This window comes from Dermacentor variabilis, chromosome 11, assembly GCF_050947875.1.
Source record: "Dermacentor variabilis isolate Ectoservices chromosome 11, ASM5094787v1, whole genome shotgun sequence".
Lineage (NCBI taxonomy): Eukaryota > Metazoa > Arthropoda > Arachnida > Ixodida > Ixodidae > Dermacentor > Dermacentor variabilis.
This window is the reverse complement of record NC_134578.1, coordinates 8,763,279-8,784,728: the sequence shown is the minus strand read 5'-3', so window position 1 is coordinate 8,784,728 and position 21,450 is coordinate 8,763,279. Positions and strand designations below refer to the sequence as shown.

General features: G+C 41.9%; 1 protein-coding gene across 4 annotated transcripts in view; it reads left to right on the top strand.

The window, feature by feature from the left end:
- Window positions 1-285: 285 nt before the first annotated feature.
- whd (carnitine O-palmitoyltransferase whd) overlaps window positions 286-21,450 on the top strand; it is a 49,169-nt gene continuing 28,004 nt past the window's right edge. Inside the window, exons 1-4 of one of the 4 annotated variants that reach the window (XM_075674782.1) lie at window positions 286-579; window positions 3,013-3,472; window positions 17,718-17,947; window positions 19,474-19,761. In XM_075674782.1, the coding sequence (XP_075530897.1) occupies window positions 3,032-3,472; window positions 17,718-17,947; window positions 19,474-19,761 (959 nt within the window). In that variant the 5' untranslated portion in view covers window positions 286-579; window positions 3,013-3,031. Of the gene's footprint in view, window positions 624-1,097; window positions 1,282-1,769; window positions 1,928-3,012; window positions 3,473-17,717; window positions 17,948-19,473; window positions 19,762-21,450 lie in introns of those variants that run through there. The other 3 variants (XM_075674784.1, XM_075674785.1, XM_075674781.1) reach the window with 3 other exon arrangements.

Here is a 21,450-nt window from a genome sequence, read left to right as displayed (position 1 = left end):
TACAATGTTAAGTGTGCATTTAGTCTAACTAGGCGGATTAGAACAATTACTATAATTGGATACGCAAAAAAAAAAAAAAAATCCTGTCCCGTTTTAAAGTTCCCGCCCATACATTGCCTGAATGGCTGCGGGCAGTAGGAAGAGCTCTCTTAATTTAGCTAATTCAGCTATGAACGAAGCGCAAATGATGATCGTGAAATGTAAAAGCTATCAATCCAGCGCAGCAATTAAGCCAGTCCCGCTGTGACAGTCGTCGCATATGTCACTGGTGTTGTGGCGCCCCATAGCGTCGTCGGCGTCGACGCTGGCGGGCGAGCGAGCGACGCATGTGCGCTTATTTCCGGGTGCCGCTGTGTTTGTTTTGTGCCGTCGTCGCGACGAGCTGTAGCCGACCTCTCTAGCGTGCGTTGGCGGAGCGTTGCATGTGGCGCAGCGGCGTGCTCGGACAGCTGCGCATCCCGCGCCCAGGCTCCTTCAAATCAGCGGGCGCGGTGGTGGTCCAGTGTCGACCGGCGTCTTGACGACGTTCCAATAGAGGCACGCGCTTCTACACCCACTCCGCACGCAGCTGCGACTCCGGTAGGTTGGGCTCCGCCGCAGAGCTTCTCCCGAGAATCACGTTGGTATGTTGGCCTCGGCGTTATTCGCGCCTCAGCCCAGTCTCCTTTCCCAGCGAAGCGTTTAGTTTCTTCACCGCGGCCAAAGTTCGTTTCGAAGAAACGGACGCGTTGTCGTCAGCCAAACAGATCAATTACCGGCGGCGATCGAGCTCGTCTCCGAATAAGCGCCGCGCAGTCGTGCCGTCAGCCTGGCCGAACGCGCACGCCTAAATAACAACCTGCGAGACGGCGCGGGCTGTAGTGGAAGCTCTCATCAAAACGACCGTCACCTCTACGTTGCATTGTTGCCGTCCCCTCTTGTGCGTCTCTGCACCTTAACTTGCCCCCCGCGAGTCCCTCGGCCAGCGCGTAGGACGTTTAACGACGTAAGCAGTGGACGTAAGCACGACCGCTCCACTATCGCGGGCGCAAACGTCGGGAGAGGGGAGTAGGTCGCCCGCTCGCCCTCGGCCCTCCTTTTTTTTTTCGCCCTTCTTTTATTTATTTGGTCTGCGCGAGGAAAACCCGTCGGTGGGTTCCCTCCTCCGCGTGCGCGCTGCAAGGCCACACATTGCCTTTTTACTTCTCTGCTGGTCGCGTACCCTTGGCGTGCGTCGCCGTTACAACCAGCCTCCCTAGTACCTGTCGAGCGATCGCTTCCTGCCGCTTCGGGGAGCCAAAGGTGCGTTGGGTCGTCACTCCTCCGTCTCTCTTCCTTTCGTTATTTTCAATAATGGTCCGTTTTCCTCTAGTATCCACTTTGTCGGCGCACATCGGATGCCGAAATAGGTGTCAATGTTCCGAAGTTCCACCACCTCGCAATCGAGGCTGGAGTAGAAGCTCAACCGAGCTTTGGCAGGCCGCATGCTCAGCCAGTATATGAGGAAAGAAGTATGTAATGAGGTATAACTGCGGGGCGGCGGGTCGAATATTAATGGTGAGAACGCCAAAGGTTTCCTGCTCCCTTGTTTTTTCGGTTCGCTGGACACATTCCCATGGAACAGTCGGTCGGCGGCGCTTCGCGAGCCACGGGAGGTTGCGCGGTGACGTCGTGCTTTGACGCTGGTTGCTGCACCATGCCACTCTTTCCCATGGGCGCGAAGCTGAAAGCTTTCGTATTTCGAGCTGTGTTGATTCGCTGGAGAAGCAAAGGAACACGTGCCCTGTGGGAATTTGGATGTGCGGTGTGCGAGTTTCTGGGAGTGCCCCTTGATTTATTGTATCTGCTGTGCTTGTAGTTACGTGCTGTTTTGGTTTCGTTATGTAGCGTCTCAGCATATCTTTTTCACTGTGTAATATCAACGGCGTAGTATGGTACCCCTGTTCAGGTATTGTGTACATCTGTTCTCGCTCACACGCATATATATATATATAAAGTTGTGCTATGCAAAATCCTTGCATGTTTGCAGCATTTCATTTCTAATAAACTGGGTTGCACAAGGAGCAAAAGCCTGCCATGCTTATAGTTGAGTTTAAGTTTGTCTTTAGTTCCTCCTCAGAAATTACCTTTAATTCATTCATATATGTATTTATTCATGGATTACAGTGTTTGACCACAAATGTGAATTCAAGCTTAGTTAAGATTATGTGCTACCGGGCAGTAGAAACTTGGAGAGAAAATAGGTTTGAATATGTAACACTGTTAAGATTTTATTGATAAGGACATTGTTTTTGCAGTTGGCTTTGTACACTGCAGGATCACACCACAGCATGCTGTTTATTCAGTGCCAGATAATTAATTATATCTCGATTCACAAGTTCGCTAGGGTCATGAAAAAATTAAGCTGGACACCATCTCTACATATGCCTTGTGAGTGTGCCATTGACCATGTTCATGTATAGTCTTTGCTAAAACTACGCTGGTCAATATCTGTCCCAAAGCTCCAAGAAATGCTCTATTACTCACACAAAACTTAACTTTGACTCACCAGGTGCACAACCACAGAACATGTTTTTCAGACTGCTATGGTCACATATATAGTACGTCAAGTACTTTGGCTAAAGCTGTGCCAATGAGGTAATCCCTCAGCCAATCAGTACACTTAATTGCATTCTGGAATAATTCTGTAAAGCCTACATGCATGCAGAAATCAAGTGAACTCTGGGCACCTTTGAATTTTATGGAGCTTTACTCGGTGCTCTGGCAATACACTTTTGCAAATCGGTCAACTTTGATCGGGCTGTTGGCAAAGTTTGCACATACTAGTTAAGTTTTTTGTGATACAAGTAACATAGCACAGTAAGGACAAGTCAAGACAGGACAAGCGCTAAGACTGGTAGCACTTGGCCTGTCTTGACTTGTCCTTACTGCGCTATGTTACTTGTATCACGATAAATAACCAACATGCCCAAAGCTATTCCCTTTTCTAGTTCAGTTCTAAGCCCACCTTCTAAGCACACTGCTCCATTCCAGGAGGAGGTCCACAGCCGCCATGGCAGAGGCACATCAGGCTGTGGCCTTCAGCTTCACAGTCACTCACGAAGGTGTCAATATCAACTATGACCGTGAAGTGCTGTTGCTGGTGTGGCAGAGTGGCTTGCGCTCATGGAAGAAACGTGTGGCTCGTTTCCTGACCAACCTCTACAATGGCGTATACCCGTCTTCCTACCGGAGCCTCTACCTCTTGCTCTCCATCGTGACGGGCTTCTCTCTGCTCGAACGTGATGGTGGGCTCACACTGCGGCTGGCATCGGTCATATCCAGCCAGAAGACAGCGGCTGGTGCATCGACAGCCCTTCTTCCACGGTTGGCAGCCAGTGGAGTGACCAGCTTGGTGCTCTGGGTTCTCTGGAGCCTTGCACAGAGATACGCCCTCAAAGGACTTTTCTTGTACAAGGGATGGATGTATGAAAGCAGAGGCAGTGGCAGCAAGGTATGTTGTGGCTTTCTATTCCTAATGTGTCCCACCACGATAGCTTAGTTGTCATGGCATTACACTACTGAAGTGAAGGTTGTGGGTTCAATCCTGGCCACAGCGGCCGCATTTCAATGGGAGCAGAAGGCAAATACACTTTGCGTACTTAGATACAAATGCACATTAAAGAACCTCAGGCAGTCAAAATTAATCCAGAGTCCCCCGTTGCAGTGTGCTTAATAATCAGATTACGGTTTCGGAACTTAGAACCCCTGAATTTAATATTTCATTTTTAAGATTCCTAATGTGTATAGACCCGCTACAGTGTGTGACATCATAAGGAGAATAGGGCAACACTGTCACCGCATGCCCTCAATTGGGGGTAGGAGATCATATACAGACTCAGTTTTGCTCTAAAGGCAAGGTTAATACAAGTGGCATAGTTTTAAACAGTTACCTGAACAGATTATTGTTCAAAATGGCTCTTCTTGCCTTCACTATACCTGTTTGCTTACCGACGCACAGTTTCTCTATAGACAGTATAGAAAAAGACCTCTAAGCACCAACATTTCGTACTCTCAACACAGTTTTCTAGCAGTACTGTCTAAAATGGGATATTAGGTCAAGTTATCAGTTAACAAAGAGGTCATGCAGATGCATTTGGGGTTTGCCTATTGCACTATTTTCATCTCAGCAAGACTAGCTGTTCACAATTCTTCATAATAAAAGCACAGTGTCCTCAATATTTACATCATATGAACTGGTACATGTTACCACTTAAGGTGAAAAAAGTGTGAAATCTGAAAAGTTTGGAGTTAAATTGCCTTCATTGATGCCTAGTGTCGCACCGCAACAGATGATAGTGTTCTGGCGCAAAATCAGGCCATGCGAGGGCTGGGATAGACAATTTTAGTCTGTGCTTTACTGTGGCATGAAATGACTGCGGTGACTTTTTCTGCAGCTATGTCATTCCCATGTTATTCTGCTGCCATCTGGTCTCATAGCAAGCAAAACGTTTGTCATCCTTTGGAGCAGCTGCTAGTGCTGCTTATGCATAGCATAGCACCAGACCGCATATGGGCACTGAAACTGGCTTGCTGAAAATTCTTCCCTGAATGCTTTACTAGCATATTCTGAGGCTCTCATTAGCTGCACTTGCTCTTCAAGCCAAAATGAACAAGTGACCTTTTGCGCATGAATATGATTGACTGATTGTGAAATGGCATGCATTGCTGAGCTAATTGGTACATGGTGGTTGCGGAAAGCAGCCTGCATAGACAGAAACAGAAAAAAATAATAATAAAGTTTGGGCGTGTGACAAATTTGTTTTTGCAGCACACTTCAATGCACCGTATAGACTTGGGAATTAGCTATACCCTCTTCTTCTTTTTTTTCCCCTGTTTTTACATAAGTAAAAAGGTGAAGTGTTTTTTGTGTGTTCAAAGTTGTTTAAAAGAAGGTAATGTGTTTTTGTTCAGAATGGAACCTACAAGTGTTGGTCAGAACAAATTTTAAGAAGGATGTTTGGGACAGTTCAAATTGACACCTGTTAAATACAGACTGTACTGATATACAGCTATGGCTCAAAATGGAAAAGCTGTGTTCATTGCTTGCCCATAGAGAGATGGTGTTTTTTACCTCCTAAAATTATCTTTGCCATTGGTAGTAGATTTTGTGCAACTCACACATTGGTAAAGCCTACAAAACTAATGTCCAATTCCAGGTGATCATTTTTTCTGTCAAAAATTAATGTTTAATATTTATTGCTCCTTTATCACCAGTCAAAACTGATTTCTAAGAACAGAGCACGAATTTTTTATATTTTATTGGGTTTTGTTACATTGGCAAATGTTGACTCAATGCCTCAACTATAAAATAAATTTCACGTGTGGGAGCGAAATTAATTGTTCCAAATTAAGTACATCTGGAAGACACCTAGGTTGTTCGGAAAGTTACACAACATTCAATGCATTAGTTGCAAGAACAGTGAAGGTAGAGAACCCTCCGCATTACTGCACCTGGATTTTATCAGCAATGATTTAGACATCTACATTCTCATATTTTCTTTCCACATATTTCTGGCATAATAACCAATTTTGTAGCCTTGGTTAAGCACCTTAAATTACTGTGGGACTAACATATTTAAAAGATTGTCGCTAAATAAACTGTTTGTGGTTCTCAAGCATCATTCTATTGCAACTTGTAATGTGTTGAGTACAATTAGCAACCACGAAAGGACATACCAGGCTAGGACAACAGAGTGCTCTGTTATCCTTGTCTCTGGTGTGTCCTTTTATGTGTTAGTTGTGCTCAACACATTACAAGACTAAGAAACACCACACTAACCTCATTTCTCGCTAAAATATTTGTGGTGCGGATGGTTGCAGTACCTGAGGAAGAGACTTATTTTCAAGCTATTTCATGTGAAGCTTGTGTGTGGCTACAACAAGAGTCCATACGGTAGTTCTCATCTTGCCTTGTTCCATGGCCAAAACCACCACAATCTTCTCTCATGAGCCTTGGATGCAATGATTGTGACCTTGGCTCCTTCTCAGACCTTGTTGTTCTAAACTCTGCTTCTTTTCTGCCACTCCACATATCCTGTCAGTCATTGCAGAAAAAAAAAGGTAATTATAGTTAAAACCTGTCTGAGAAAGTAGCTCTGAGGCTACAACAGTAAAGCCATACTGATTTCATCGATTCTTGAAGCCGGTCGTAACTTTGTTCTTGTATGGAGTTCTATACTTCCAAGCATAGAACAGGTTTTTTGTCTCTGCAAAGAAGTAAAAATGACAAAATTATCTATTGCCATGACAAGAAGTGGAATGTTACACCCTGTGATGAAACTCTGAGACGATGTAGCGTCACTTCAAGGTAACTAAATTTTTCAAGCTGCAGATTTGTGGCAGATGTCTCATATTGGCACCACCAATGAACACTGCTAAAGAAATAAGTGTCAGGATAGAAATATTCTGTTCACTTTACACCTTGGGTTCTCTACATATGCATGGCGCTGCACAGTTCGTATTGCATCTGCACCCTGCCATTCCTGACAGCACGTGTGACGCAATTGTGTGTACAACTCTCATTTTCCACCGAGCCTGGAAAGCAGCTGGCTGCAGGTTACTCAACGAGTGCAAATCTATGCGCATGTCTTAACCAGGCTTGCAAAAAGGTTGCTGGTCTTGCCAGTAGGCTGCCAGTGCTAGATTTAGTAATCCTGCTTCTTGTAACTCGCCACAGACCAGTAAGCAGTGGTGGTTTTGCCTGTCGACGTAGCAGGCTTAGCACCACTTCTGTCCTCTGCTCAGATAAATGTAAAACACAGAAGTGTTCTCATTAGGCAAACACTGAACACATTTGAATGAGATTTATTGCATTGAAATTCAATGCATTAAAGGTTTCAGATCTAGACCCTAATTTTTTTTACCAGAGTTGCTGAAAACGCCCTATAACAAAAAAGAGGAATTGAAGTGCTAACTTTAGAACTCGGCATTAAAGGTAGCTAGCACAGTGCCGTGAGCTGCACTTCTAAGAGCACCTGAAGTGGACAAATGTAGTTTATTATTTTGCTGGCCTCAGATGTTTACTTTGCTAATGCTAGTCCTGAAAAAGGTCACGATAATTTTTTTTTTTGTGTGTAATAAAGCATTGGTGCTGTGTATCAACTTTGTCCACTTAGAAACCATTTAATAGATACAGTTTACATAGCTTTGGTATCCGTTTTTATTCTGTGGTTATATAGCTGTATACCTGATGATTTAATTTTATAATTTCTAGTTTTTGTTATTTCTGCTATAAAGAAGCAATGCAAAACTCAAAACACAACTGTGCTAAACAGTCACTATAGCGCAGCTTCTTAAGTGATGGAAATTTCATTCGAGGTGATCTAGCAGTTGCCCAGTAAGATCATTTCTGCGTTTTATGTTTGTTATATATATATAAAAATATGTTATGTATGGAGAAGCAAAAGTAACCCTTTGTCTTTATACCTTGCTTCTTCTTTGGCAAATATGTTAAGCTATATATTAAAGGCTACCTTGTATGAACACATCACTTCTCATACTGCTGATCCCCAAAGAAACATTTGTCACTTTGTGCGTGAAATGAGATTTGGATGCATTAGTATTAGTGAACATTATTTATTACTGTTAAATTGACCGCTAAAATCCAGTTATTGTTCTTAATCTGTCAAAGTTTAGCAATATATCAGAAGTGAAAGAAGTAAAGTTTTGGAAGCTATGCAGGAACAAAATAGGTAATGCAAGCATTGTTTTCGAATTTAAAGTGGAAGTCTACATGACAACCTGTGATTTTACTTTACTTGTCTGTAATTTGGTGTTTCTTACAGTCTAGTCATGCTGCAGCTTTATCTTTTATACTACAATCAGTTATGTTTTCCTTGCAAAGGGCCCTTGTACATGTTTCTACGGCACAAAACTCCTTTATCAGCTTTTTCTTTTCTTTTTCCACAACTTCTGCTTTTTGTTCGACAACCATTTATTTAGCATTTTTGGAAAGCTAGCCATACAGCGGCCATTCATTATTGGAAACTTTGTTTGCAACCACGCTCTGAAGATGTTGAGAGGCTATTCATGCAGTTCTTCTAATTACAATGAGTGGTACTGCATTTAAAGCTGATCCTAATTGTCTGCAATAGTTGGCTGTCCTTTTTTCATTGGTCTGTACAAGCATGGTACCTAATTATGTCAAAATAAATATTTCTGCTGTGAATATATGTGTCTGTGCATGACTATTTGATATTCAGTACTTATTATATTTTTATTCTGCTTGTATTAAAAAAAGTTCATATTTGCCCGCCTGTAGTAAAAATGCAATTCAACTGTTAAAAAAGTACTAGCCATCAAAAAATCCAGAAAAAAATTTGCTGGTCACAAAATAACTTATGATTATGCTTGAAGGGTAAAGCATCACAAAAAAATGTATAATAAAATGTTGGTATCTATAAATCTCGTGCTTCTTGATATTTTGTCTCTGTTGACTTATTTAGACATTTTGCTCTTGCTCTGTATTCTCTTTAATCGAGCTGCAAATAATTGGGAAGTGAAATGTTTTGTTTAATATTTTTCTTTCATGACATTTACATTGTTGTATTTCTCCTTTTCTAAGACATGAACAATGAGACCTCTTTTTTTGTTTGGAAGTCATCGGGTGGCTGTTGTTAGAAATTAGCTGGAGGAGGAGAACCTGTTATAAACGTTTTAGCAGCACTTACCTTAGAAGAAACACATTGTAACAGCGTATATTATTGGCCATAATTTTTGTTTGTAGAATACATTTTGTTCTTCCTATCTGGCATTTTTCAGCAGTATCAAAAGTTGTGCCATACAACTTTTTTTATTGCACTTTATTTTTTCTTCAGCATCACTTTCTTTTGCCAAAATATTTGTATACACAAGTGTAATGTATGAACTTTATAATGCCGACTAAAATTTATTGAACTCTAACCGTAAACACTAACATTTACAGTTAAAGCTTATCTGTTTCATTCAAGTTTGATCAGATGTGTAATATAGAAGCCTCATGCATTTTCACCTGGCATAGCTAATGCATGTTGGTCCTCCAGGTAGGTCAACTGCAAAGGCCCTTTTTTTTAGATCTTTATTATGAGCTTCACTGAGGGGGGGGGGGATTATTGAACGTTCCAATTGAGAGTACATTGGTGTTCACCTATTTACAAAGTCTGAGCAGGTGGAAAAAGGTAGGGCATTTATCGCAGTGAACCAAAAAAAATGTGGGTTGGGGGGTCATTAAGATAGTTGCGAGTTCTCTCTTGTTTCTGTGATTGTCGGATACTATCTCCTTATAAGCCTAAGAACACCAGAAGTGCCTCGTGCATTCATCAAGTGAGTAAGAAAGCCATATCAGGGGCATTTTGTGTTTAATATTCTGGTGCGCTTATGGTAAAAAAAAAAGTACATGGAATAAACTTTTTGAAGTTTTCCTTTCACTTTTATGATGAGGACCTCATGCCTGTAGTGTTACTTAAGAAGAAAAGAAATGCTTTGGATATGAAGCGAAAAGAAAAAAAAAAGAAAAAAAAAGAGGAACTATAGGAGCAAGATCTTGCAGCAACCTCGAGAGTTCTTTCGCTCTCTTTATCTCGTGATAACAGGACGTTATGTATTGACGCCCGAGGCATTGTGACGCACTCCGTTGACTTCCAGAGCGGGCGAAAGTAACCTTGGCAGGGGTTGCAGTGGGGGTGCTATCAAGGTCACCATATCTTGAGTGAACCTTGCAATGGCCATGTGATGGCGAAAACCTCTCTCTTACGCAACTCCCTTTGTTTGTTCACATCCGAGCTGCAGACGGCACGTTTTTCACCCCCCTCTCCCCTACTTTTGTTTTCTTCCAAGTTCTAGATGGATGGACTGGCTATTTCCTGGCACATATGCACCAAAGCAGCGGCTTGCCGCAATTATATAGAGGAGGGGCTGGAAAATGGGGGTCTGGGGGGGAAGTGACGTCTTTGCTGCATGAAGAACGACTTTGCTGTCTGAAGAGCCCTCCTGATGCACACATTTCCTCTTTCCTCGGGAGAATGCAATAAGGAGGGGGAAGAAGCGAAAGTCTAGAGTCGTCCTCTTCATTGCCGACTCCAGGAAGTGCCATACTTTCCTACTGCCGAGCATAATTATACCTGGATGTTTTTTTTTTTTCTTCGAGTGTCGGGCACCTTTCTTTTCTCTCTCTTCTTTTTTTTGTCCTCTGCCAGAGCTGGAGAATGTACTGGCACATGACAGCTGCGCGCTCCCTCTCTGTCTTGTGTTTGAAAACAATGGCTTATCGAGTTCATCTTGTGTACGTTCATTGTTTGGGCGGATGTCACTTTGCCAGGACGAGCCAAGTGTCTCCATTGCCCTGTGTGGGTTTGCATAGAAAAGAACAGCTGTTTTTGGAGCCTTGGCTGTATGTCATTTGGGTGTGTCGGTTAAGAAGGCAGCTGGGTTGCTGGGTATTGACTAGTGAATGGGCTAAGAGAGGCGGCTGAAAAACCACTTTTATGTAGGTTTGGATTGAATGGAAAGCTCCTTGGGTATATGTTGAAAGAGTAGGAGAGGTGGGGGCTGGGAGTGTTAATGCTTGCCATAATGGCTGGCAGAATAATTCAGAAGTTGCTATTTATTCACTTTGTCTATTTCTTTGTGGATGGACATCCCTTTATTATTTTTTTTTTTGTCATTGAAGGTATCACTGCTTGGTCATTATTAAATGAATTTTACCTTTTCTTGTTGCCTGGTCATTATTAAAATTAATTTTACCTTCTCTTATTATTTATGATATGGCTGAATGCTAATGTTCTGCTGGTTTAAGGACATGAGTCTGCTTTGTATCGTAAAATGGAAGTGGGCATCTGTCAAGTGTTAATTTTGGGAGTAGTACTTGACATGTGCCGATTTGTATATGCATGAAGCAAAGGCGCTCACTCATGCATTGATTAATGCTATTATGATTACTAGGATATCGGGTGTAATTGCTATATAGAATTTTACTTTAGTCTGACGAAAAATAGCGTGAAAAAATTTTAACACCAATTACGATATTCCCTAATGCAAAATTTGAGCGCAGCTCTATACGCGTTTTCATTTCGCGATATATTGGCTGGCGCAGACAATCTGTCTCGTGCAGCACATTACAAACAAAGAAAAGTGTGGCATGTCTGCCTCGATAATCAGGAGATCGCGAGAGGCAGCGCGTGGGTGACACATGAGTGTGATTCACAGCAGCTCCTGCAGACAGACCTCCACTCATGTAGCGCTTTGTTTCCATACAGACGACGCGTGCTACTCTGGCACCATATCATAGCCAACCTCGCCGCACAGCCTGTCTTGCGTGGCACTATGCTTCTCTTCTCACGCTTTCGTTCCACCAACGACGAGAGTGCGCCTTCATCGCAAGGAAATCGTGCCACCAGTGTCAGCGGCAACACCTACGGCAGCGTCACGTCAAGCCTTACTCGTAGCTGCTCGCAATCGCCCCTTGCAGAAGCAGTGATCCCCATCATACATGCTAGTACTGCAGACTGACCTCAGCAGCAGACGCTGAAGTCAAGTGTAGCCTTCGCCACCTCACGGCACCCTGGCCTCCCTTTGGAAGTTCAGATGAGATCACCCATACGTCTGCGAATGCCGTGGCCGCCGGCAACTCAGTGCATTCTCAGGCCATCTCCTCTCCACATCTCCTCTGCTTTCTGCCTCATGGTTTTACTACACACTCCTCCTCCTGTGCTGCTCTTTCCTCCTCCTCTCTTCGCTATAGCCTTTCTTTCATCTACCGCTGAGCTCCGTGTTCGCTTTCATTCTTCTCAATGCTCATTCGCTCGGTTGCGCCACTGCCACTCACCGCAGGAATGGGTTATTAAGAGCTGCACTCTAAAAACAAGGGACGGAAAAGAAACACCTATCGTGTGCCTTTCTCATCCCTTCTTTTTTACATCGGTGTGGAATATCATCTCGCCCAGCATTCTGTACTTCTAAATTACTCTAGTAGTGTTCAAGGGCTAATGTTTTATTTCATGATGAAAGGAAGAGTTTCTTGATAGATCGAACTTTGCTTTAGTGTACTTTTTAAAAGAAAGCATTGATTTATTATTCCCGATAAAAAAGAATTTTTTTTCCTTAACCTCTTTCTTTATTTGTATTGGTGTGTGTGTGATACACTTTACATTGGGTAGGTTCCAAGTCCAGCATTTTCTTTCAGCACTGATGCTTGTTCAACACACTTTATCAGGGAATGTAATAAGAAATTCTGTGTAACCGGCTAATGAGTTGCAAATGAGTGAAATCCGCAAAGTGGAGGAATGTTCATGAAAGGAAAAATTGTCATCCACCCCAACATAGCATGGAGTTACAAAGGAAACCCGCTCTTTCATGAACCTTCCTCTGCTTGCGGAATTCTTCAGAACTGATTGGCCCTATTCAGTGGTACCTTTGGTTTGAGTTGTCTAATTATTTGTTGGGACGGTGCAATCTCCTAGCCTCCTGGTTAGCTCAGGTGGTAGAGCGAAGTCTTTGAAAGGTGTTCATCCCAGGTCCGTATCTCAAACCAGGACAAACTTTTGCTCAACTGTGAAGCTTTCTTTCTGCGAAACGTGTTTGGGTTTCCTTCGTAGCTTCATGCTACATTTGGGACGATGACACTTTTTCCTTTTATTGTACCTAGTGGGAACAAAGTTTGCAACTCATTCACGATGAATGTGACTTCTGCATTTGATTCATCAAGCAGCAGCTGTTCTTTGTTGTGTTATCTACATTCCACTCCTTATCTTGCATACCACTTCTTGTGTTGGTGGCTCATGCCTGCACTTCATCCTTTGCTGTCTGCATCATAAGACTATGTGTAAGCATGCTTGCCTCCTAGTTCAGTGTGGTGTCTTCTTAGCACTTTTGGCTTTCCCATTTACTGCAGCATATTTACACATGGACTTTGTTGAGAGGCAACTTTCATAAGGGTCTGTAGTGTTGATTGCTTCAATCTGATCCTGATAATGCTGAGAGGAACAATGCTTTCCACTACACTGTGTGTTTCATGTGACAAGACATTCACTTTAATTGAGTCAGATAACTAGAGATTGCCACTTCACTAATATTCACTGGTTGGGAAATATGCTCTTGCTGTTGCCTTTTTGAGAGGAACTAGCAGTGCATCTCAGCTCAGACTATATCTGAGGATGTGCTAAATTACAAAATTCTAGCATTGGAAAAAAAGAAGTTAATTGTGCTGAACTTTATAGCTGTGTTCTTCTTCCCGATTTTTATTTAAAGTCAAATTGTGCTGGTACCTTCTATGAACAGAGCATATAAACCTCATGTATGAGGCAGTATTAGCAGCTACACAGGCTGTTCTTAATGATGGATTTAATGCCACAGGCATGTACAATATTTAAAAAATGGAATATGATCAAAAGACAGCAGGTCACCACTTGCACTGCCTGTGCATTTTAGCTGCTGGCGGGATCACTCACGTGTTTCATAGGTTAGCACTAATTGCTGTTGATGTAGCATGCAACTATACTGGGTACTTTTATTCTAATGTTAATAGAATTATAAAAGAACTTGCCTGTGGCACATAGCGCAAATCTACTTACTGAGCTGAATTACTCGAAGCAGACATTACTTAAACTGAAAGTAAAAATGCATTATTGAATAATTAACAATATTTGACTACCTAATCAAATTTTAAGTAATTACTTTAGTGCACATATTGTTTCAATATATCGTTCCAATCCTTCTCCACACAAGTCATAAATGGAAGCCAGTGATTTCATAAGGGAAACCCACTTGGGACAAATTTTCAAATGAACACTAGCTTTAAGATAAGCGCTGTCAAACTTGCTGTAAAAATCCACTGTTCCACTTACTTTTTCTAACAAAATGCCTTTTTATGCATTGAACCTCAAAAATTGCTCGAACACTAACATTTTGTCGCAACCTTTTGGAATGCTTATCTCAAAACTGGCGTCATCCTCAGAATGCGTTTCAAGTTGATATGACTTTTGAAGTCACTGGCTACAATAAGTAAATTGGGATGTGTGCCGTAAATTAAATTAAGGTCAGTTAATTTAATAATTTAGTTAATTATCAAACATTTGTGAATTATTCAAGTATTCATTTTTTTTGTTAAAAAAAAACTCCTCATATACTGTTTGTATGCTCATACTCCACTGCATGGCCCTATATAGGAACTACTTTATTAAGGCAGCTTTTCATTCTGGTTTTGGACATAATTACCATCAGCCGATTTTACGCACACTTTGTTGTACGAAGGCATCTTTCATAGATCTCCAATCACCCTATGCCACGTGCTAGGTGATTCCAAGTTGTGCCTGTAAGTTTCCCAATTTCATCAAACCACCTAACTCTCTACTGTCCACGACTGCATTTCCTTTCTCTTGGCACCCTTTCTGCAACTCTAATAGGCCACCAGATGTCCACACTATGCATAACATGCTCTGCCCAGCTTCATTTCTTCTTGTAATGTCAACTAGAACATCAGCTTCCTCTGCTTGCTCTGTTAACTTACATTGCTGTCTTCTTGTCTCTTAATGTTATGGCTATCAGTTTTCATTCCATTGCTTGTTGCGTGGAATGTAATGATTGTATGCTTTTCAAGGTGTATGTCAGTGCCTGAAGCTCTACATTGCAGGTGTGGTGTGCAACTTACCTAGGTGGCACCTGCTGCTGATGCTATCCAAAAACTTGGAAATCGCGTATGTTCATTGACAGTATGCTCTGTATGAAAGGAGTGACATGAGTGAATCTCTGCTCGTAACTGATTGAAAAATGGGGTCAGAATTGCTATCTGCCTTTGAATTATGAATAGGACCTAGAAAGGTACTTTCATGTATGCATGACAGTGCTGTACAGTGCAGCTACTGTTTGGCCTAAAAAAGTCTGTTTGCTTGTTCCTTTCAACAGAATAAATATCGATACTCTATTTACTTGCATAGCGATCACACTTATTTTTTATCTAAAAAGCTGATACAAACTTGGGGCTGTGTTCATTGCATGCGGTAACATTTTTTGGGAATAATTTCGTGTAGTGAGAACGGAATCAAACTTGCAGGCCGAAATTCTTAATACAGCTACTACAAACAGTAATTACTAAGGAAATAATTTAAACAGGGCTTTTCTTTGTCATAAATTTATGCCTTTGGATTTTGTTGGCAACTGAGCCATTTGCTGTTTCACTGTTTTGACTGGTAATGTGAAGATTGTTAGACCTACTTATCTTTGTCTCTTAAAAGGACTGACGATTGGCCAGAATGTGTTGCGAGACGTTGATGGAAATGAGATGACCATGATATATAGTGATAAAACCTAGCGCACTAGTCGCGATTTAAGTAGGAATTATAATTTTAATTGGCAAAGAAAGTCTCAAAAACCAATCGATGGCGAGGCCTGGCAGAGAAATCTTGGTACTTCAGGTGCATTTGAATGAGATTACTGTATGTAAGTCGATTGTTATTAAGTACAGCATAATTATTTCTTAACATTGCAGTTAGTATATTATTAGACAGTTGCGCTTTATTCTATGCTTTGGATATCAAAAGCGCACACATGGCTACGGCAACGCACAGATTTGCGTATCACGTGTGAAAGCATTGTTTCGTTTTTGATCCAATTACCAGAGTGGTTGGACAGGAAACCATGAGAATGCATAGCTGTTATCACAGAAATGCTTTAGTACTTCAGAAAACATAAATTGCAGGAACATCAACTTGATAAACAAAATACTTTCTCACAGCATGGCCGCACTTGTCATTTGCCTCCCAAAAATGCCGGCGTATAATCACCATCGCACTCACCTGTCACTCTTTTCAGCCCACTTCCAGTGAATGGCTACATCCTCAGTGCAGATAAAAAAAATTCTGATACAAAATGTTCCACAATGTTTTCCATGTTACAACTTCATGATTAGACACTCTGACTGGTAAGCTTTCCATTGCACAAAAAAAAAAAAAAATGGTTACCATGAAAATTGGTTGTCAGTCCTTTTAAACACCAGACACTCAAAACACACAGGCAGCCATTCCTTGTAGACAGTTCTTGCTAAACGAAAGCATTTCAAAGGAGCTAACAGCTTTTCTCCATGTACAATATAAGATTGGAATTGACTTTCAGAAGTGATTTGGGAGTGCACTAATTTAATTCTCTTGAAGTGCTTGTGCTTTGCTAAACAGTTAAGATGATCTGCTGTATGTTCCATGTTTTTTCTTCTTTCATTCCTTTTTTTTTTTTTGCTGTCTTTACTAATTTTTTTATAACTTTTTTTTTTTCCCGGCACTATCAGTATATAATATATGCCCCCCCCCCCCCTTCCTACATGGGCCGGATGGGCCTACAGTAGTTTCAAATAAATGAATTATAAATAAAGATGGCACAAATTGCACCTAGCTTCTTTTTTTCTTTTTTCAATCTCTCTCTGTCTTATTTTAGTCACTTACTTTACTCGCACTTATTTGGAGTCTGAATCCACACTGCCATTGCTATAAGCTTCCTTTTCAGAGGCTAATGTCAAGCCTCAATGCATCATCACAGTCCTACAGCATTTAATCTTTGGTCACACCAAGCATGTTCACTACCCTTGTCTTTTTGAAACTCTTGACAACCACTTCTTAGGAGATCACACTCCTAAAATCCAGGCACAAAGTACCTCTAACAAGGGCCTTTTTGATTTTGCCAGTCGGCATCAAATTATTCTACCATGTGGCCATCCATTTTGCATAAACCTTCAGATTTTGTTCTTGAACAGCTTATTCAAGGACGTGTGAGAGGCTGTAGCAGTGACAGCAACACTGATGCATAGCTCCTGCATTTTTGTGCAATCTTTCCACAAGGTGACCACAAAAGATGTTCACCACAAGGAGCAAGGGATGCAGATTTGCTTCTGATCACCATCCCAAAACAGGCTTGCTCCAAATAACCATGAGGTCCACTGTTATCAATCCGTTCTCTTGGGCATGAATACCATGAAAGGAGTTTCCCTCTGTGAGAGTTTTCCTTTTCAACATCGTAAAAACTTCCATCATTAGTGACAGCGTCTCTTTGCACTATTGATTTTACACACTTGATGTCTTGATTATGTCACAACTGGCACCCTTCTTCCTGACTGTTTCGCTTCAAGGCATGTCAAAGTTGAGTGGAGTTTGGTCAACGTTTGTAATTTGCCACGAGCGGCACCATTTTTCCTCGAGGACAAAGAGCTGAAGTCTGTCACTCTATCTTCATAGGTGGACATGAGCTGCTGGCATGGCGTCCACTGTTGTGATAGCCTATTCCACTGTAATTCCCATTCCATTGTGTTATCCATCCATTGCTTGTGCAGATGTCTTTCACCAGAGTTCCTTGCCTCCACGCAATTGTGTGTGCCTAGTTCTGTATCATCTTGAGTGTTATGGTGCATCCTTTAATATGGAGATCAGTTATGTACTTGAGGACCACCTCCTCAAGTTCCTGCCAGCATTGTCGTTGCGGTGCTTCAGTACATACTCATTAACCGTAAGTTTTAAGGCAGCTGTGTAACTAGCATACTGCTCCATGGTGAAGCAACTCCATCCGTTCATCCGTCCACCAAGACACACAAATATGGAAGAAAGTGTAGACAAAACATTAGAGTTTGGAGTGTGATCATTACTTGAGAAAAACAAAATTTATGACAAAAGTGGGGGCGTGATCGTTGTGCGAGCAATTGCGGTAGTAGGCCAAAACACCTACCTTGCGTTCTTTTTTATTTAAAGGTGTCCTTGCCAACACAGCTTTGGTTCTGCGCTGTCAAGTTGCTCAAGGGCCGGGATCCACTGCTGTTCAGCTACCAGTCGACACTGCCCAAGCTACCACTGCCATCGCTGGATGACACCATGCAGCGTTACCTTAAGTCTGTGCGGCCTCTGCTCGATGATGCAAACTACAAGCGTATGGAAGCACTGGCAGCTGAGTTTCGCAGTGGGATTGCTGTCAAGTTGCAGCGGTAAGGTCTATGTGAGTCTTGGCTTGGTTTTAAGGGCAGTGAATGGCAGCATCTCAGCTGGGAATCAAGTTTTTGCTTTGCACAGTGTGAGAATTTTTGGATATGCTAGTTCAGACGAAGTACTGCTTCTGCCTCTTAGCTGGTTGCTTCCCCTTAATATTGCTAGCTTGACTTTTAAAGTATGCAACTTTACTAAAGTTGCACACTTGGAGAAAGTGTCACTGTTCCGATGGCCATTGTTTTCCCTCTCATATTCTCATATTTTGGATCATGAGACTGAGATAATCAGAAGAATAAGAATGGGCTGGGGTGCGTTTGGCAGGCATTCTCAGATCATGAACAGCAGGTTGCCATTATCCCTCAAGAGAAAAGTTTGTAACAGCTGTGTCTTACCAGTACTCACGTACGGGGCAGAAACCTGGAGGCTTACGAAAATGGTTCTACTTAAATTGAGGACAACGCAACAAGCTATGGAAAGAAGAATGGTATGTGTAACATTAAGGGATAAGAAGAGCAGATTGGGTGAGGGAACAAACGCGAGTTAATGATATCTTAGTTGAAATCAAGAAAAAGAAACGGGCATGGGCAGGGCACGTAATGAGAAGGGAAGATAACCGATGGTCATTAAGAGTTACGGAATGGATTCCAAGGGAAGGGAAGTGTAGCAGAGGGCGGCAGAAAGTTAGGTGGGCGGATGAGATTAAGTTTGCAGGGACAACATGGCCACAATTAGTACATGACCGAGGTAGTTGGAGAAGTATGGGAGAGGCCTTTGCCCTGCAGTGGGCGTAACCAGGATGATGATGATGATTATGATGATGATGATGATTTGTGACTATTTTCATTACAGGCTTTTTGTAAATTGTTCAGCTAGCTTTCTTATCGTACAGTGCCGAAACGTAGGAGGGCTGGTATTTCATTCAACAAATTTATGCTGCTTGTGCTTTGGAAGATGTCTCTTATGTCCTCTTGTTCACCGTACTTGCAGCTATTATAAAATAGTCGTATTTGTTGACTACATCCTTACTTGAACAATGGCCATTTCAAAGCTATGCAAGTCATGCATGTTGGTTAGCAAAACTGCATTGCAGAGAAGCGCACTGAACGTTTAAGAAAGTGTCCGCTTCTCCCTGACCAAGACTTTAGAAACGCTGTTAACCCTGGCAACCTCGATGGTTTGGAAAGCCATGCAATTAGGTGCTTACACATGAACAACCCCTTCCCTGCTCATGTTTATCCTTTTGTTCACCACGGGGACAATTCAGTCACTCTTCTGACTCATAAAAACTTAATTTTCATTTGTATTTCTCTGAAATTAACATGTTACCCTTTGATTGAATGTACATAGATTCTTACTGAGGAGCAGTGTATCCGTACTTTCAGCATCTTGTGTGTAAAATGTAGGCAGGTTACTCAGCCATTCTGTTAAGACAGTCAGGTTTCTCAGTGTCAGAAGTTTCGGGAACCCCTTGTCTAATGTTTCTGTCCTTTCACTAACCTCACTGTCTGTCTGCTGCGGTGTCCAGATACTTGTTGCTGAAGTCCTGGTGGGCGGCCAACTATGTGTCAGACTGGTGGGAAGAGTATGTGTACTTACGAGGCCGCAGTCCCATAATGGTCAACTCCAACTTCTATGCCATTGATGCCATCATGGTGAAGATGAGTTCCAACCAGGCTGCTCGGGCAGCCAACCTGGTGTATGCCTCGCTGCTCTTTCGCCGCGGTATTGACACCCAGCAGATGAGTCCCATCATGGTCCAGGGCATCGTACCTCTCTGCTCCCGGCAGTATGAGCGACAGTTCAACACGACTCGGTGAGAAGGCCTACTTGAAATAATTTTCTGAAGTAATACATGCTTAAAGGGGCACTAGTCAGTTTTGACTGATCAAGTATCTTTCAAAACTCTATTTTCGTTAATTTTGCTGTAACAGGTTGATTATTAGAGGGAGAAATGAAGGTCCAAAGTTCCTTTTCTCTTTTTATTTCGGGCCTAAACTGCGAGGTAATGTGATGAATTTCAGTGTTCTTTTTTTAATGTTTGACCGTAGCGGCTCTGTCGATGTCCTTGAAACTTGCCGAGTTTAGTCTTAGTTTAGAAGACTGTGTGTCCCACCTTTGCTGGTTAAAGAAAATTAAGGCCTGAGCAGTCGCAGTCAAAATTTATGACCTCGCGGAAAGCTAGTGCTGGAACTTGTACATTGCATCAACACCCATTTTTCGTTTTTGGGTATTCCCTGGCTTACCAATCTTCTTCTCATGGTCAGAGTGGCCTTTTTGGTATTTTGGTAGGCTGATTGACTAATACAGCTCAAATAATCTTTCTCTTTAGTGGCTCTTCAAGTGCCAAACGAGGTTGGTGACAGCCTGAATTCATGTCAACGGGTGATAGTGCAGAAGAAATGTGGTGTGTGTATTGAGACAAGGTGTTCTTGTGCTTCCTGCCATACGAGCAACAGCTTGATGTCGCATGGTTAGCATGCCCATCCTAAATTATAGGCTGAAGTTGTATTTGAAGCCAGATATGAAGTTGTAGAGGTGGAGTTTAGTCGCAGCCAGTCTCAGCAGTGTTAGGATGTAGAAAATTTCTTATCTTGTGGACTCGACGAGAACAAGGTAAAAGTGGAAGCCAATGTTTCAACAAGTGGACTTGCCTTGAAAAAGACAAGTCCACTTGCCGAAACATTGGCTCCTGCTTTTACCTTGTTCTCGTTTTGCTCATTGCCTTGAATTTCCATCGCTGCCTTCCCCATGTTTAGCCATGAACCTGGAGCACACACAACTCTGAAGTGACCATGCTGCTTGGCACGAACTTATTTATTTATTTATTTATTTATTTATTTATTTATTTATTTATTTACAGTACTGCCAGTCTCTACTGATACCATAGCAGATGGGCACTATATATGTACAGATACCAAAGGTGTGTAACATATGTAACAACAAATGTGTAACAACAACTTGCACTTTGCTCATAGGCAATTTACACTACATAATATATACACCAAATATAAGTACATGCTAATTTTCACGATAGAATAAAAATAGCATTTTAAACATTCTATGCTGCATACATGACTACATACACAAGGTACAGGTACATGCTGGTTTGCATCATCGAATAATAGCACTAGCAATTTTAACATGCTAGGAGATTTTTTCCATTTGTAATTCAAACTCAGACAGTGACTCAGCACTAGTGGTGAGAGGCACTAACATGTTCCATTCACGGATGGCAACCGGAAAAAAGGAAAATTTAAACATATCATTGCTACATTTATACTTTACTAAAGTGTGTGTATGTTTGTGCCTAGTAGGTTGTGTTTGTGAATCAGAAATATAATTTGAAATGTTGATTTTGAAATAATTATACAGGAGTTGGTAAAGAAATTTTAAATGTGCCTGTTTCGCTTGTGCTTCTAATGTAAGGAGCCCAGAAATATAGCTAGAAGGTTAGTAGGAGAGCCTTCACATTTAAATTTGTTGTGGATGAATCGAATGACCT